A 15,476-nucleotide genomic window follows, 5' to 3' on the forward strand; every position below is an offset into this window, starting at 1 on the left:
GGAAGAACTGCAACATTTTTGGAGCAGCGAAGGCCATGTTGTATGTCCGGGGGCCACCCATGTTTTTGTGCGTAGAGGCATGCAACACTGCAATATTTTTGCAGAACACAAGTCCACACAAAGTGTTTGGACGAGTTACACCGGAGGAGGATTTCACAGGAAAGAAGCCTGAGGTTTCTCACTTCTGCATCTTTGGCACAAAAGTTTACTGCCATGTGTCCAAAGAGGGCAGGTAGAAGCTGAAGCCCACAACTGAAAAGAGAATTTTCGTGGGTTATAGTGAGACATCTTAGGCGTACAAGTTGTAAATACCATCACTCAAGAAGACAATTATCAGGCGCGACGTGAGGTTTGAGGATAAAGCTTTGAGGGAATCCTTTGAGTGAGAGCAGATTGAAGTACCTGAGGAGGAGCTACTCACTCGCAAGCAAGAGCCTTCGCCAGGATCATAGATTGAATCTCAGCCAGGAGACAAGAAGGCCACACAATAGGATGGTCATGATTCATTGCAGGATGAGGGAAGAACAGGATGAGTGGAGGTAGCCACTCAGTTAGTGACTCCTAGCATAGGGAGGAAGAGAGCCAAGTGGGCTGAGATGTTGATTCAGGAGGCCCAGGAGCAAGTTGAGACTCCTAGCTCTATGTTCAGGGAGAGCAAGTAGCCACAAAGGCACACTAGATACAGGGCACTGATGACCGAGTTGTTGGACGCAAGCCTTCTTTTTATGAGGAGGTAGCCTCTCAGCAGGTTTGGCGAGATGTGGCAATGGAGGAATATTCCTCCATCATGAAGAACGATGTCTAGGAGATTGTGCCATGGCCAAAGCGAAAATCAATAGTAGGCTCATGCTGGGGGTACAAGGTGAATCATGGAGCAAATGGAGTGTGGAAAAATATAAGGCCAAGTTTGTGGCCAAGGGCTTCTCGTAGGTTGAGGTCATCGACTATGATGAGACATTCGCTCCAATGGCACGTTATTCATCTATCAGGATGATTTCTGGAACTTTCGCTCCAGTGGCATGTTATTCATCCATCAGGATGATTCTGGACCTTGCAGCTCAGATGGGGTGGAAGATCCACCAGATGGACGTGAAGACAACATACCTCAACAGGGTGGTTGAGGAAGAGATTTATATGGAGCAGCTAGAGGGGTTAGAGACCTTCAACAGAGACACTCATGTCTGTTTGCTAAAGAGAGCTCTTTATGGGCTCAAACAGGATCCTAGAGCATGGTACACGTGCATCAAAAACTACTTTTAGGGATTGGGCTTTGCTAAGAGTGAGGTAGATGCCAACCTATTCTATATCACGGTTGGAAGGTTTCCGCTCATTCTAGTGCTCTATGTTGACGTTCTTATTTTGACTGTAACATATAACTTGATTCAGGATTGAAAGGCAAATCTTGCATGGGTGTTTGAGATGAAGGATATAGGGATTATGCATTATTTCCTTGGGCTAGAAGTATCGTAGGGTGATGGGGAAATTTTCTTGGGGCAAGGGAAGTACACTACAGAGATCCTCAGGAGGTTTCATATCTAGGATTATTGGCCCATGACCACGCCTTTAATCACAAACTGAAGGAGGGTGAATGCTAGCAGAGCAAAGTGAGTAGATTCTACATTGTACAGGCAGCTCATCAGGCCATTGCTATATTTAGTCAACACACGACCTAATATTTGTTTTGTAGTGAACTAGATGAGCCAGTTTATGACAGATCCTACCAGAGTTCACTTGGTTGTTGCAATGAATGTTTTGAGGTATCTCAAAGGCACAACAAATTATGGATTATGGTATAGACAGGTTGATGGAGTGAGACTTGGGGGCTTCACAGATGCTAATTGGGCAAGGAGCTCCACAAATCGGAAGAGTACTTCAGGTTGCATCTTCAACATTGGGTCAGCCGTTGTTTCTTGGTTGAACAAGAAGTAGAGATCTGTTGCACTCAATTCAGCAAAGGCCAAGTACATGGTTGCCAATTTCGTAGCGTGTGAGACTATCTGGATGAGGAAGTTGCTTGTGGGACATTTCAGGCAAGGGATGGATCCTACTCTGATACATTGTGATAATCAAAGTTGCATTAAGCTCTTTGAGAATCTAGTGTTTCATGATCGCTCAAAGCATATCGAGATCAAGTATCATCATCTCAGGGACTATGTACAGAAAGGGATACTGAAGCTACAGTACATTGCAAAAGAGGAGCAAACAACGAATATCTTAACCAAGGCATTGCCAAGAGGCAGTTTCATTTATTTTAGAGATAAGTTGGGATAATAGGGAGCGTTGAAAATGTAGCAAGTGAAGGTCTTCTCGCTTGTGCCTTAGCCAATGAAGACCATGGATTTGTCTCTCTAGCATGAGTGGAAGCTCATGAGATAGACTTTAGTTATGATGAGTTTATTTCTAGTTTACTGGAGTGATCATCAAAGATTGCATGCATAGTCTTGGAGCTTCAGTGACATGAAGTCTTCTTCAGTTTTACTTTAAAATGAGGTGGAAGTTACAAGTTCAGTTAGAACGAGTTGAGTCTTCAGTGTTGATTGGAGAGAGAACGTGTTAAGACTCGAGTGTTAATTGGAGAGAGAATGAGAAGAACTCTTAGTTAGCGCGCAATCACAAATCGAACTTCTAAATTGAGCTAGGCCTTCTTGCATGCTCGAATTTTATCTATAAAGAGAAGGACAAAGGCACAAGCCTTGAGGAGCAAGTGCACATAGATTTAGGAATAGATTTGCACTAGTAAATAGGGCCTCTTGTGCGCTAGGAAATAGGGGCACAAGTGCACTAAGAAATAGGAGCATTGTGCCCTAGGAAATAGGAGAAGTGCGCAAGGAAATGGGGGCTCCAGTGCACAAGGAAATAGGAGCAAGAATTAGGGATTCTCAGGGAAAGTCAAGGCCTATGTCACCTGATACAGGGATTCGGGATTCGTAGGATTCGTTCGTGGTGTTGGATTCGGACACGCTGACCCCCCGGAACAGGACACGTAGGATTCGTTATATATTATTTTGTTAAATATATATATCTATTAAAAATTAGATATTTCTTACACAAATTTTAATTAATGATACAAATTTATTGATTTCAAACATAGATCTTCACCTATAGCATGCATAGTACATACAAAATTCAAATACATGTCAGTGGTACTGGTCACATAAATCATGATGCATAATTCATAACTGAAAGACAACTTACAACTACAAGATAGTAAGATAAACACATTGACAACTATAGTTTTCTCATTAAGTCATCAAATCAAAATGTGTTACATAGGTAGTGCTGGTGCAATGCCAATGGCAGATAGAAATAGAAAATATAAAACAACTAAATGTATACAAGCCTTAAGGCATCAATCCTCATCATCAACATCAAAATCAGCATCAATGTCCTCATCATCATGGTCCCCACTACTCTCCTCTGCATCGTCCTCCTCCCCTGTATCCATAGTCGCCTCTGCATCTGCTGGTGTGGAGGATGACCCCTCTAAGTCATCAAATCTAACAGGCTCTAGCACTGGATCATTGAGATCCATGTTGGCCAATGCCAACTCAGCACTAGTGTCCAGACCCATACCATCAGGAAAGACATCCCGCATCTTTGTCTTTCCCCTCAACCATTCTTCCCTCTGCTTGTAAATAAGACAAAGGTTGGTGTGCACATACACCATTGTCTCTGCCCTGGACTACTCAAGCCTGCTTTTCTTCACACTATACAAATTCTCATATGTGCTCCAATTCCTCTCGCAACAAGAGGATGAAGTCACCTAAGAGAGGAGCCTCATGGCTAACTGCTGAAGAGGAGGGCTTGTTGCACCATGATTTGCCCACCAAGAATAGGGCTTCTTAGCCCCCCTGTCTTTAATCACATCATAACCTCCAAATCGACCACTGCCAGTGGAAAACTCTGTAAAGGCATCTTCCACCTCAGCAAGCAATGCACTATCCTGAAAATTCCGCCTGAATGCCTCTTTCCTCCCCTGTGAGATTTCACCATCCATGTGATGAGGGAATTTGCGGGAAGGTCCACCATTCAGCCACTCATCACTGTAGTATTTGGGGTTCAATGAGTGAGCCAAACAATGTAAAGGTGTACAATTCTTGTCCCATCTGCTGACAAGAATATTCTGTATAGTATCACAGAAGGCCTCTGGTGATGTCTCATACTCGGGGCACTCACTCTGTAGAATAATGCTCCTCACAGACTTAATCATGGAATCCCATCCCTCATAAACCTCTCCTAGGGTGGGTTTGTCTGTATTTGCAAATCGAAGCAAAGAAATGATAGGGTCCATGATCCGAATAATTAGATCTACCCTCTCCCACCAAGCATCATCTAGCACTGTGTCCTTCACTCTTTTAGAGGCTACTTGATCTGTCTTTCTCCAAAAGAACAAAACTCAGAAATAACCATGGCCCCAAGAGCGGTCTTGACCTCCCTCAACCTCTTCAACATCATGAATGAAGAGGCAAACACAATCTTCAACAATGATAGATTGCTGTACTCCTTGTAGATAGTGAGGGCATTTGTATGATTTTGCACAAAGTTACGGATATGTCTTGCATCCTCAATAATGCTTCCAATCCAAAGCACATCAGAAGCAATGGATTTCAGTGCTAAGTTCAATGAATGGACAATGCAAGGTGTCCAAAACACTTGTGGATATTTAGCTTCCACAATCATGCCAACAGCCTTGCAAACAGGTGCATTATCTGTAATGATTTGGACACAAGAATCAACACCTACATCTTCAATAACTTTAATAAATAACTCACCAATAAATTGTGCATCCTTGTATTCACCAAGTGTATCCACTGCTTTCATGAAAATTGGACCACTCAAGGAAGAAACCATGAAGTTGATGATTGGGTGTTGTGCTGGATCTGTCCATCCATCAGAAACAATGCTAACCCCAGATGTTGGCCATGATGCTACAATAGGCTCAAGCATTTTTTGCACCTCTTTTTTTGCCTTCGTCAACAATGTGGTTCTCAGCTTCTCTGACCTAGGAGGCACATACCTTGTTGGAGCCCCTTGAGTTAGAGCTCAGCACATCTCAATAAATAGAGGTGAGCGTGCAACATTAAATGATATGAAGTTTTGATAGAAGAAGAAGGCAATGGTGAGATCAAGCTCTTCTCGTCTCTCTTTTTGGAAAATCTTGTCCATTGGACCAAGTGCTCTTCTTTTTGTTGCTTGTCCCCCAGTAGAAGTAGAACTCTCAAATGGAAATTTGGTGGTGGCTTTCCTCAAAAATGGAAGGGGGTCTTCATTCTTGGGTTTTCTTGATTTTGAAGCGACATGTTCCATACCAACAGTGGACTTCTTTTCCAATTCTTTTCTCTTTTGTAAAGAAACAACTTTACAAGCTCCAATCCCACAACCCCGTAAAGCCAACAAATGTGCTTTCACACGGTAATATGTGCTTTTGAAAGAAATGTGACAAAAGTTGCATTTCCATTGCACATTGCGTCCTCCCTTTCCCTTGGTGTTTGTCCCATCCACTCTTGTGACATATTTCCACAATGGATATTTATCATTGTCTTTAGGTCCTCCTCTTCCCTCAACATTGCTTGCAGCAGACTCTGATGATATTGGGGGAGGAGGGGCATCTCTACCCATGACATTCTTGCCCTTCCTTTGCCTCCTAACTGATGCCCTTGATTGAGCCATGAATACTGTAAAAGAAATGAACAAAACACGCACAAATTTGTAAACAAAAAGTCATATACAAACTATTGTAATAGAATGAGAAATGCAAAAAAATGGAGCTGAAATGCACTTACCTGGTGCTTGAATCTCCTTGCCGAACGCTCTACTCCCTTAAGTCCTTGCTCCAAACCCTTCTCCACTTGCCAACAACTCAAACAACGCTTGCCAAATGATAAACATCGTGGCTGTAATGAACAAATGCGGCCTTTTCTAACCCGTGCAGGTCACTTTTCCGCCAAACGAGTCCTGGAAAATAGGACACGATGTCAAAAATCGTGACACGCTGGTGAATTTCGTGACATGCTTGGGATTTGACGTGTCATAATAGGATTCGACGTGTCATGTTTTTTGGACACGATTTTCGGGCGAATCGTGTCCGACATGCCGGATTTGGATTTGTGGATCCTATATAACGAATCCGGTTACTTAGGTCAAGGCTATTCAGTGGTAGAGCAATTGTGTTCTTAGAAACAACTTGCTTTGTAATAGACCCAATTGCTTAAGAAAAATCAATAAAATACCACAACAAAGAAAGGAGGTTTTCCCTTTTGGGTTTCCTGGGTAAACAAGCGTGCCAATTTGTGTGCATGTGTTTTTTATCTCTAGTTTTTTTCCACTACTTATAAATTGTTGGAACTCTGTATCTTGGTGAAAGTAAACTTGGTTTTAGTTTTCAGTTACCTTGTTTTCAATAATTCATCTAAATAGTTGAAGAGTTTCAAGAAAATTAACAATATATCGTTTATTTCATTCAACAGTCTCTTGATGATGATGATGATGATGATGGTTGACATTCTTTGAGCCCTGATACCCACCTAAAGTTGGTAACCCCTAGGAGAAATTTTTTCTACTCATTCAACAGCTAGCCAGCGAGCAACCCCATGATGGTCAACACAACGTTATGCTAGAGATCTCCACCTATTGCTCTAGTCAGATCTCTCTCCCTCTTGTCATTTCTTCTTGAAGGAAGGTGGGTCATCTCTCGGCAAGTACTCTAACTATTCTTGAAACCATGCGTTTTCATTTGATGTTATGGGCATATTAATATGGATCATGGGGCAAACTACACGATTGACCAGTCTCGATTGTATTGTTGTTTGCACATTTTACTTGGGAGGCTATGCTTTGACTCTAGTCTAGTGGGACCTCCTTTGTAGCCTCAAGGATTAGGAAGGGAACTATTGGGGAGGCACTAATTGATGTAACATGTTCGAGATAATCCATACTTACCATTTTCCATCTCTCCTAGTTATCCATCTCCATTCTTTAGGTTGGTAGTCATTTTCCATTGGGATTGGCACCTTTCATGCATCTTGAGTAAGGGCCCAAAAAACTGGCCTCGGAGGTTGATGTTGCTGAAAGAAAGTTTAAAGCATATAAAGCCACAATGAATGAAAATGTGAAATGCAAAATATGGATGGGACGGTATTTAGCGTGTGGGAAAAAGCCTAGCATGAGCTCTACCCCTCTCTTTAGTCGTCATCTAGTTCTTCAAACATTTAAGGCTTCATCTCAAATAAAGGAACTCTTGAATGTCCCAACCTTGGTGAGTGGAAAGCTGCTACATCTCAAGGGGTATTAGAAAAATATAAAGCAGCTCGGGCTCCTAAGCTATGCACCAAATAAAGGAAAATCATTAAAGTAAAAGGTACATAGGAGGGGTAGAATAACCAGTCCGAGGAATGGAGTAACTCATGCCACCTTGATTGCTCCCTCCTTACATCATTTCACTTAGGATGCTGGATCACCCCCATTAGCTGGTCTCATGGCTGTGGCACCTGCCTTGAGGTCTCTCCCACTGCATGAGCATCATTATCACGGACACGTGGATTGATGGGCTAACCTGGGACATGTCACTCTCATTGGGGGATGGAAACACCTGATAAGGTTATGGACAGCAACACCTGCAACTATTCTGAAGTGAGAAGACCTCTTTCCAATCCTGTTGGAGTCTTTTCCTTGTAGACATGTCCCAAGTTAACTTTCAATTAAATTCTAACATAAGAAATTTATAGTTTTGGGTTATTTCCAATGGATCTCCTTCAAAGCTCAGGTTTGCTTCTGTTTTCTCTTTAGTGAGAGAAACACTTTTTCAGTTTTACTTGTATTTACAGTCATTCCTACCTCTTTACAAAGGGGGAGTTTCTAATGAATTATTATAAAGATTGAATTATACTATTGATATCAGTTAGTAAATCTGTTTCAAATTAAGGTTTTAAGTTTTAACATTTTCCATATAGATGCAATCAAATTTTGTACTTTTCCATAATGGCACCTCAGGAATTGCTATATCTGCAAATGTAAATAATTTTGTAAGCCATCTATTGATATATTGGATTTTTTTATTCATTAAAGGACCATCCACATATTGCATCTTGTCTATTCCATTATGTGCATTATGAAGCATACATATGATTTCTCAGGCCTACACTGATATAATTGATGCTATCAAAATTTACCTAACCAGTAGTTGTTAGATCCTTAGAATGCCTGATGTTGATGACAAGCAAACTATCTCTATGTCGGATTAATGAATCTAATTTTGTAAGGTAAAATGTTCATGATGATGGTTGCAGCAACAACGATCATAATAAGTTACTAATATTTGAAGCTATATTATCAATAGTTTAATTCACCTATGATACTCCTCTTTACTAACAAGTAACAATGTATCCGTACAAGCTGCTGCATTAGATATTTACAATCATTTTGTTTTTCTTGTGATTCTTCCTTCATAGCTTTACATTAAGAAATATAAGAGTGTCTTTCTTTGGTTGGCTTTGTGTGATGCTGTTCAAAGCTCTTCACTGGAATTCTTTCGTGGGAATTTACCAGGGTTTCATTTTCCAAGGTGTGAGTGTTGTTTGAACCATTGTAAATTTATCATTACAGACAAATTGTGTGGTTGATTATCTTTTTCCTGGCAGGCTATAGAAGAGGACCCTGATGATGCTGTTCAATGGCATCAATTAGGCTTGCATACTCTTTGTACCCTGCAGTTTAAAGATGCTCAAAGCTATCTGAAAACTGCTATAGCCCGGCGAAAAGGTTGCAGCTCTGCTTGGTCAAATTTAGGTAATGGGTTATTTATGCTTTTAGGAAAGAAATAGTTTGTTGTATTCTTATGCACAATTGATGATGATTTTCATCCTTACTGCAAGGAACAAGTGGCTACACCTGCTGTGTCTTATGCCTTTCCTTTTTTGAAAAAAAACTCCCGATATTATAGAGAAAACATATTGATAGAAAAGCAGTGGGCTTATCTATCTGATTGCAGTCAATGCTTCCGTGATGTCAGAATAGGTCCTTGCAGAAACATTATTGGCATGGTTGATCATCAAAAACTCCTCAGCTCTAGTTTGGGTAGATGCTTTATCAAATTCAATGTTTTGAAGGAATGAATAGAACTTATCAACCTTTCAAGGAAATAAACTGAATCCTCTAAAGTGAATACAATAACGAGGAGTGGATACATTGTGAGATGTCAACAATAATGACTGAGGACAAGGGACCCACAATTGCCAAGCAACACTGCAGACTGATGAATGACTCCTTTTCCAAGACTGTTTGGCACAGGGGCATTCTGAAAAGACATGCTTGACCGTCATTGATTTATGACATTGGGCACTTTTAAACTGTGAAGTCAATTTAACTAGTCTGGATTTAGTGGGCAAACCTTGGTATAAGAGTAATCATAAGAACACTCTAAGCTCCTAATGTTAAATGTGTTCACATTTTGTTGATTTTGAAACTTTTAGTATTAATTGTAAAGTGCCTTTCTCAACCCCATAGGAGGGAATGCGAGTTGAGCTGAACAAGTAGGATCCATGTTATAGACTTTTGAGGGTGTGCTAAAGCCATTTGAAAGAGGATGACAAAGACATCAGAAATCCAATCCTACTAGGAGTATAGCGTTTTCCATCTTTCCTGCAAATGGTCTATATCCCTTCTATGACCATTTACCACTTTTTTCACCGCCAAAAGAATATTGGTTGACTCCTTGGCCAATATTGGCAAAAATGTGATCCATCAACTCCTGATGTCCAACTGTTCCTTTCTGTCTAAATAATTATGCTGAAGTTGCCTGAATTTGTCTTTGAAACACCACACAGTAAGTTGAAAGATGTAAATTTGTAGGCTGTAGCTCTACAAACTTTAGGACAAAATATGAACATCAACAATTAAAGCCTCAGCCGATTTTCTTGCTATTCATGGATTAGAAGGCTTGGAAATGGATTACAAATCCTTGTTTCATTGTCTTCTAAATAGGATAAAAATTCATGGATTAGTTTCGCAACATTACCAAGTACATGATTGAAGAGTTAAGAATTATCATGTGTGCGAAGCTTCGTCTTCTTACAGTAAACTATGATTGGTTGTTGATTTGAATTCGAAAAGCTTCCTTAATTTTATAGATTGGCTTCACACACTTAAAACACCTAAGAAGAAGAGACAAGTTTTCTTTGTTGTAGCCCAAGGGGTAGCTCAAATGGTTGTCGCCAATTTCACTCAGCATTTGGTCAAAACCATGCCAGCAGGTGCTTGGTTTGAATCCCCCTGGATTACATGCACTAGTCTATGCTGGTAGGTTCATAAGGATGCCATATACATGTGCAAAGAAGCATCCCCAGGGTTCCCTGCAAGGTTCTTCAAGAATAACAGGATATTCTTATCTGTAGAATTAACATATTCTAATGATCATATCATTATTCCTGTTTGATGTTCTTATTAGATAATATTTTTTTACTGCTTTTAAGTGATAGATGATCTTATTGCACAGGCACAAGTTTGAGGGAAACTGATTGTGTGTGTTGTGATACATTGCTTAATTGATGTTGGTGCAGGCTTCATAAATTTATTTGCCGAAGTTTCTGTTAATTTTTCTTAGGGCTATATTGTTCTTTGCTTAAGATAATTGCATTACATTATTGACACATTGAATTCACCACACAGCATTATAACATTATTACATCATATGCAAATATGTAGAAAGAACAACATTATCAGTAATGCAGCGGAACAGTAAAAGAAATATCAGAAGAAAAGCATGCACACAAGGAGACACCGGAACTTGGTCAGAGACAAGGGCAAAATCCCACAAGGGGTAAAACCTGGAATCAATTCTTCTTCTTCTGTTAGATTTCATCAATTGTAACACAGACAGGTACACGATACAAATATCATCAGGTTTCTAAGAGCCTATACATAGCTTGTTCACAACTTCATTTGTGAACAAGTTAAATAACCAACTTGCTATTAGGGCTGCAACATACTAATACCATTACTTATACTGGACTGTAATGATGCCATGAAATCAATACTGCTATAGTGCCAATATCAATACTGCTCATACGTAATACTGTACTGTGAGAGTTCATGAGCATGAATAACACTGTGCAGTGTGCTGTGAGAGACCATACATAATGCTGAACTGTAGTGTGATCAGCAATAACACTGAGTTGTGCATGACTATACATAATACTGAGATGCCATACATAGTTAACTTGACTGTGATATTAATGATGTCATAACTATATCCATGATGCCATATATATATATATATATAACGGTGATCATACGTACATTTGTGATGCCAAAGATTCCATATATATATAGACTGAAATGCATAGGTTGTTGGAACTTGGAACGACAGCATTCATATACCATACATCATAAGTGACTGTAGGTTGGGCTTGTTACCCACCATTTTGTGGGTGATATCCCTAGGAGAATTTTTTTCCCTCCAAGATGGTCCTCAGCCGGCAGCCAACAGCTCCTTGTAGCCACCACCTAGTTCATTGTACCATTTCTCCACCACCTGAGCAAGGGAAGTACACTACAGAGATCCTCAGGAGGTTTCATATCTAGGATTATTGGCTCATGACCACGCCTTTAATCACAAACTGAAGGAGGGTGAATGCTAGCAGAGCAGAGTGAGTAGATGCTACATTGTACAGGCAACTCATCAGGCCATTGCTATATTTAGTCAACACACGACCTAATATTTGTTTTCTAGTGAACTAGATGTGCCAGTTTATGACGGATCCTACCAGAGTTCACTTGGTTGCTGCAATGAATGTTTTGAGGTATCTTAGAGGCACAACAAATTATGGATTATGGTACAGACAGGTTGATGGAGTGAGACTTGGGGGCTTCATAGATGCTAATTGGGCAGGGAGCTCCACAAATCGGAAGAGTACTTCAGGTTGCATCTTCAACATTGGGTTAGCAGTTGTTTCTTGGTTGAACAAGTAGAGATCAGTGGCACTCAATTCAGCAGAGGCCAAGTACGTGGTTGCCAATTTGGCAGCGTGTGAGACTATCTGGATGAGGAAGTTGCTTGTGGGACTTTTCAGGCAAGGGATGGATCCTACTGTGATACATTGTGACAATCAGAGTTTCATTAAGCTCTCTGAGAATCTAGTGTTTCATGATCGCTCAAAGCATATTGAGATCAGGACTATGTACAGAAAGGGATACTGAAGCTACCGTACATTGCAAAAGGGGAGGAAATAACGAATATCTTAACCAAGGCATTGGCAAGAGGCAGTTTCGTTTATTTTAGAGATAAGTTGGGATAAGAGGGAGCATTGAAAATGTAGCGAGTGAAGGTCTTCTCGCTTGTGCCTTAGCCAATGAAGACCATGGATTTGTCTCTTTAGCATGAGTGGAAGCTCATGAGATAGACTTTAGTTATGATGAGTTTATTTCTAGTTTACTAGAGTGATCATCAAAGATTGCATGCATAGTCTTGGAGCTTCAGTGACATGGAGTCTTCTTCAGTTTTACTACAAAATGAGGTGGAAGTTACAAGTTCAGGTAGAACGAGTTGAGTCTTCAGTGTTGATTGGAGAGAGAACATGTTAAGACTCGAGTGTTAATTGGAGAAAGAATGAGTAGAACTCTTAGTTATCTCGCAATCACAAATCGAACTTCTAAATTGAGCTAGACCTTCTTGCATGCTTGAATTTTATCTATAAAGAGAAGGACAAAGGCACAAGCCACATCATTCTCGAGAGATCAATTCTTTGTGTAGTGTGTATTCTTGAGGAGCAAGTGCACATAGATTTAGGAGTAGATTTGCACTAGTAAATAGGGCCTCTTGTGCGCTAGGAAATAGGGGCACAAGTGCACTAAGAAATAGGAGCATTGTGCCCTAGGAAATAGGAGAAGTGCGCAAGGAAATGGGAGCTCCAGTGCGCAAGGAAAGAGGAGCAAGAATTAGGGATTCTCAGGGAAAGTCAAGGCTATTCAATAGTAGAGAAATTGTGTTCTTAGAAACAACTTGCTTTGTAATAGACCCAATTGCTTAAGAAAAATGAATAAAATACCACAACAAAGAAAGGAGGTTTTCCCTTTTGGGTTTCCTGGGTAAACAAGCGTGCCAATTTGTGTGCATGTGTTTTTCATCTCTAGTTTTTTTCCATTGCTTGTAAATTGTTGGAACTCTATATCTTGGTGAAAGTAAATTTGGTTTCAGCTTTCAGTTACCTTGTTTTCAATAATTCATTTAAGTAGTTGTAGAGTTTCAAGAAAATTAACAATATATCGTTTATTTCATTCAACAGTCTCTTGATGATGATGATGATGATGATGATTGACATCCTTTGAGCCCTGATACCCACCTAAAGTGGGTAACCCCTAGGAGAAATTTTTTCTACTCATTCAACAGCTAGCCAGTGAGCAACCCCATGACGGTCAACACAACGTTATGCTAGAGATCTCCACCTATTTCTCTAGTAAAATCTCTCTTGCTCTTGTCACTTCTTCTTGAAGGAAGGTGGGTCATCTCTCGGCAAGTACTCTAACTATTCTTGAAACCATGCGTTTTCATTTAATGTTATGGGCATATTAAAATGGATCATGGGGAAAACTACATGATTGGCCGGTCTCGATTGTATTGTTGTTTGCACATTTAACTTGGGAGGCTAGGCTTTGACTCTAGTCTAGTGGGACCTCCTCTGCAGCCTCAGGGATTAGGAAGGGAACTATTGGGGAGGCACTAATTGATGTAACATGTTCGAGATAATCCATACTTACCATTTTCCATCTCTCCTAGTTATCCATCTCCATTCTTTAGGTTGGTAGTCATTTTCCATTGGGATTGGCACCTTTCATGCATCTTGAGTAAGGGCCCAAAAAATTGGCCTCGGAGGTTGATGCTGCTGAAAGAAAGTTTAAAACATATAAAGCCACAATGAATGAAAATGTGAAATGCAAAATATGGATGGGACGGTATTTAGTATGTGGGAAAAAGCCTAGTATGAGCTCTACCCCTCTTTAGTTGTCACCTATTTCTTCAAACATTTAAGGTTTCATCTCAAATAAAGGAACTCTTGAATGTCCCAACCTTGCTTACCCTCAGATGCTGCCCTAGCATCTGAGGGTAAGCAAGAAAAGCGAAAGAAGGACCTCTCCAAGGTCAAATGCTTCCACTGTGGGGAGCTGGGTCATTATGCGACCCATTGTCTAAGGAAGAGGAGCAAGGGAGAGGCTTTTGAGACCAAGGCAACGCCAGCAAGGGCAGAGAAGGAAGTGGAGACAAACGATGTCCGTGCCATAAGGGCACACACACCACTTGAGCGAAAGTGGGGAGACATCGAGCTGTTGTCAGGAGGGACTATAGAAGATGAGGGGCAAGATCCTTGAGGTACCCAACCTCTTGGATTATACCTGGCTACGGGAGCCTCGAAGAAGAGTAGCAGGACTGGCGGATGTCGGTAGAGACAGATGAGGATGGAGCGGCATAGAGAGCTACAGTGTAGGATTCCCAAGACAACGCGAGGCTAGCAGGCTACAACAGTGCGAGAGGCACGGGAGTGTTGCACCAGTGTAGGATGGCACAGAGAGGTGTGCAACGGTGCGAGATGCAGGGAGTTATTGTAGCAGTGCAGAGGTCAGAGAGGGAGCACTTATCAGCGATAGAGGGAGCTTCAACATCGGGAGTGTCTCTAGCCTGACAGAGATGCCAGAGTTGGGAGATCAGTTACTTACTTCTCAGTAACTATGTTGCAGTGCAACAGTTAGCAGTGGCGATGCTATGGGCAGCATGATGTAGCATGATGAGAGGGGATGCAGTGCAGACGCAGCAGTGGCAGTGGCAGGGCCATGGGCAGCAGCACGGATGTAGAGGGAGCTATCATACATATGCAAAAATGGATGTGGCAGAGCCATGGGTGGCAGTACAGGATGTAGCAGTACAGATGATGGACAACAGGCCTAGCATCAGGGACCGATGCCGGATGATCAGAGTAATACTCAGTGAGGAGTATTGCTAGAGTATAGTCCTTGCTAAGAGGGAGTGTTGATTTGGGGTAGCATCGGATGTGCTCGAGCTTTGAAATTTGGTGGAGAGGCTAAGGGTTTGGGTAGATTCTAAATAGTTTGGGAGATATTAAAATAATTAATAGTTTTAATGGAGTCCCTAAGTTTAAACTTAGGGAAATTAAAATATTAATGTGAATTAATATAAAACTGTGTTAGAATGGTCCAAAAGTCATGGATCAAGCTAGATCTAATCTTAACTGTTTATTAGGGACTTAATCTCGGCCGTTGATCTCTCAACAAGAAAAGTATAAGAGGGTGCTTGAGGGTCACTTGGAGAACATACTAAGAGATCAAGATTTCGACTTTCTGGGGCTGGGCTTGCTGAGAAAGTTGAGAGGGTGATCTGGAGTTGCAGCTGAGGGGTAGTGAATACAGAAGTAGAGAGGTAGAGATAGTGCTGGGAGGATCAGCGCAACAATCGAGAAAGCTGACGTAGAGGG

The 15,476-nt window shown here is 41.0% G+C and overlaps 1 protein-coding gene across 1 annotated transcript in view; it reads left to right on the top strand.

The window, feature by feature from the left end:
* The window catches only part of LOC149206056 (tetratricopeptide repeat (TPR)-containing protein), a 310,884-nt gene that overhangs the window by 215,785 nt on the left and 79,623 nt on the right, over window positions 1-15,476 (top strand). The window contains exon 8 of the mRNA XM_089395272.1: window positions 8,637-8,784. Coding sequence (XP_089251398.1) covers window positions 8,637-8,784 — 148 coding nt within the window. The remainder of the gene's footprint in view (window positions 1-8,636; window positions 8,785-15,476) is intronic.

The sequence above is a fragment of the Pinus tabuliformis genome, chromosome 1_2, assembly GCF_031772625.1.
Source record: "Pinus tabuliformis cultivar Carrire ecotype Pingquan chromosome 1_2, CPIR1, whole genome shotgun sequence".
NCBI classification, from domain to species: Eukaryota; Viridiplantae; Streptophyta; class Pinopsida; order Pinales; family Pinaceae; genus Pinus; species Pinus tabuliformis.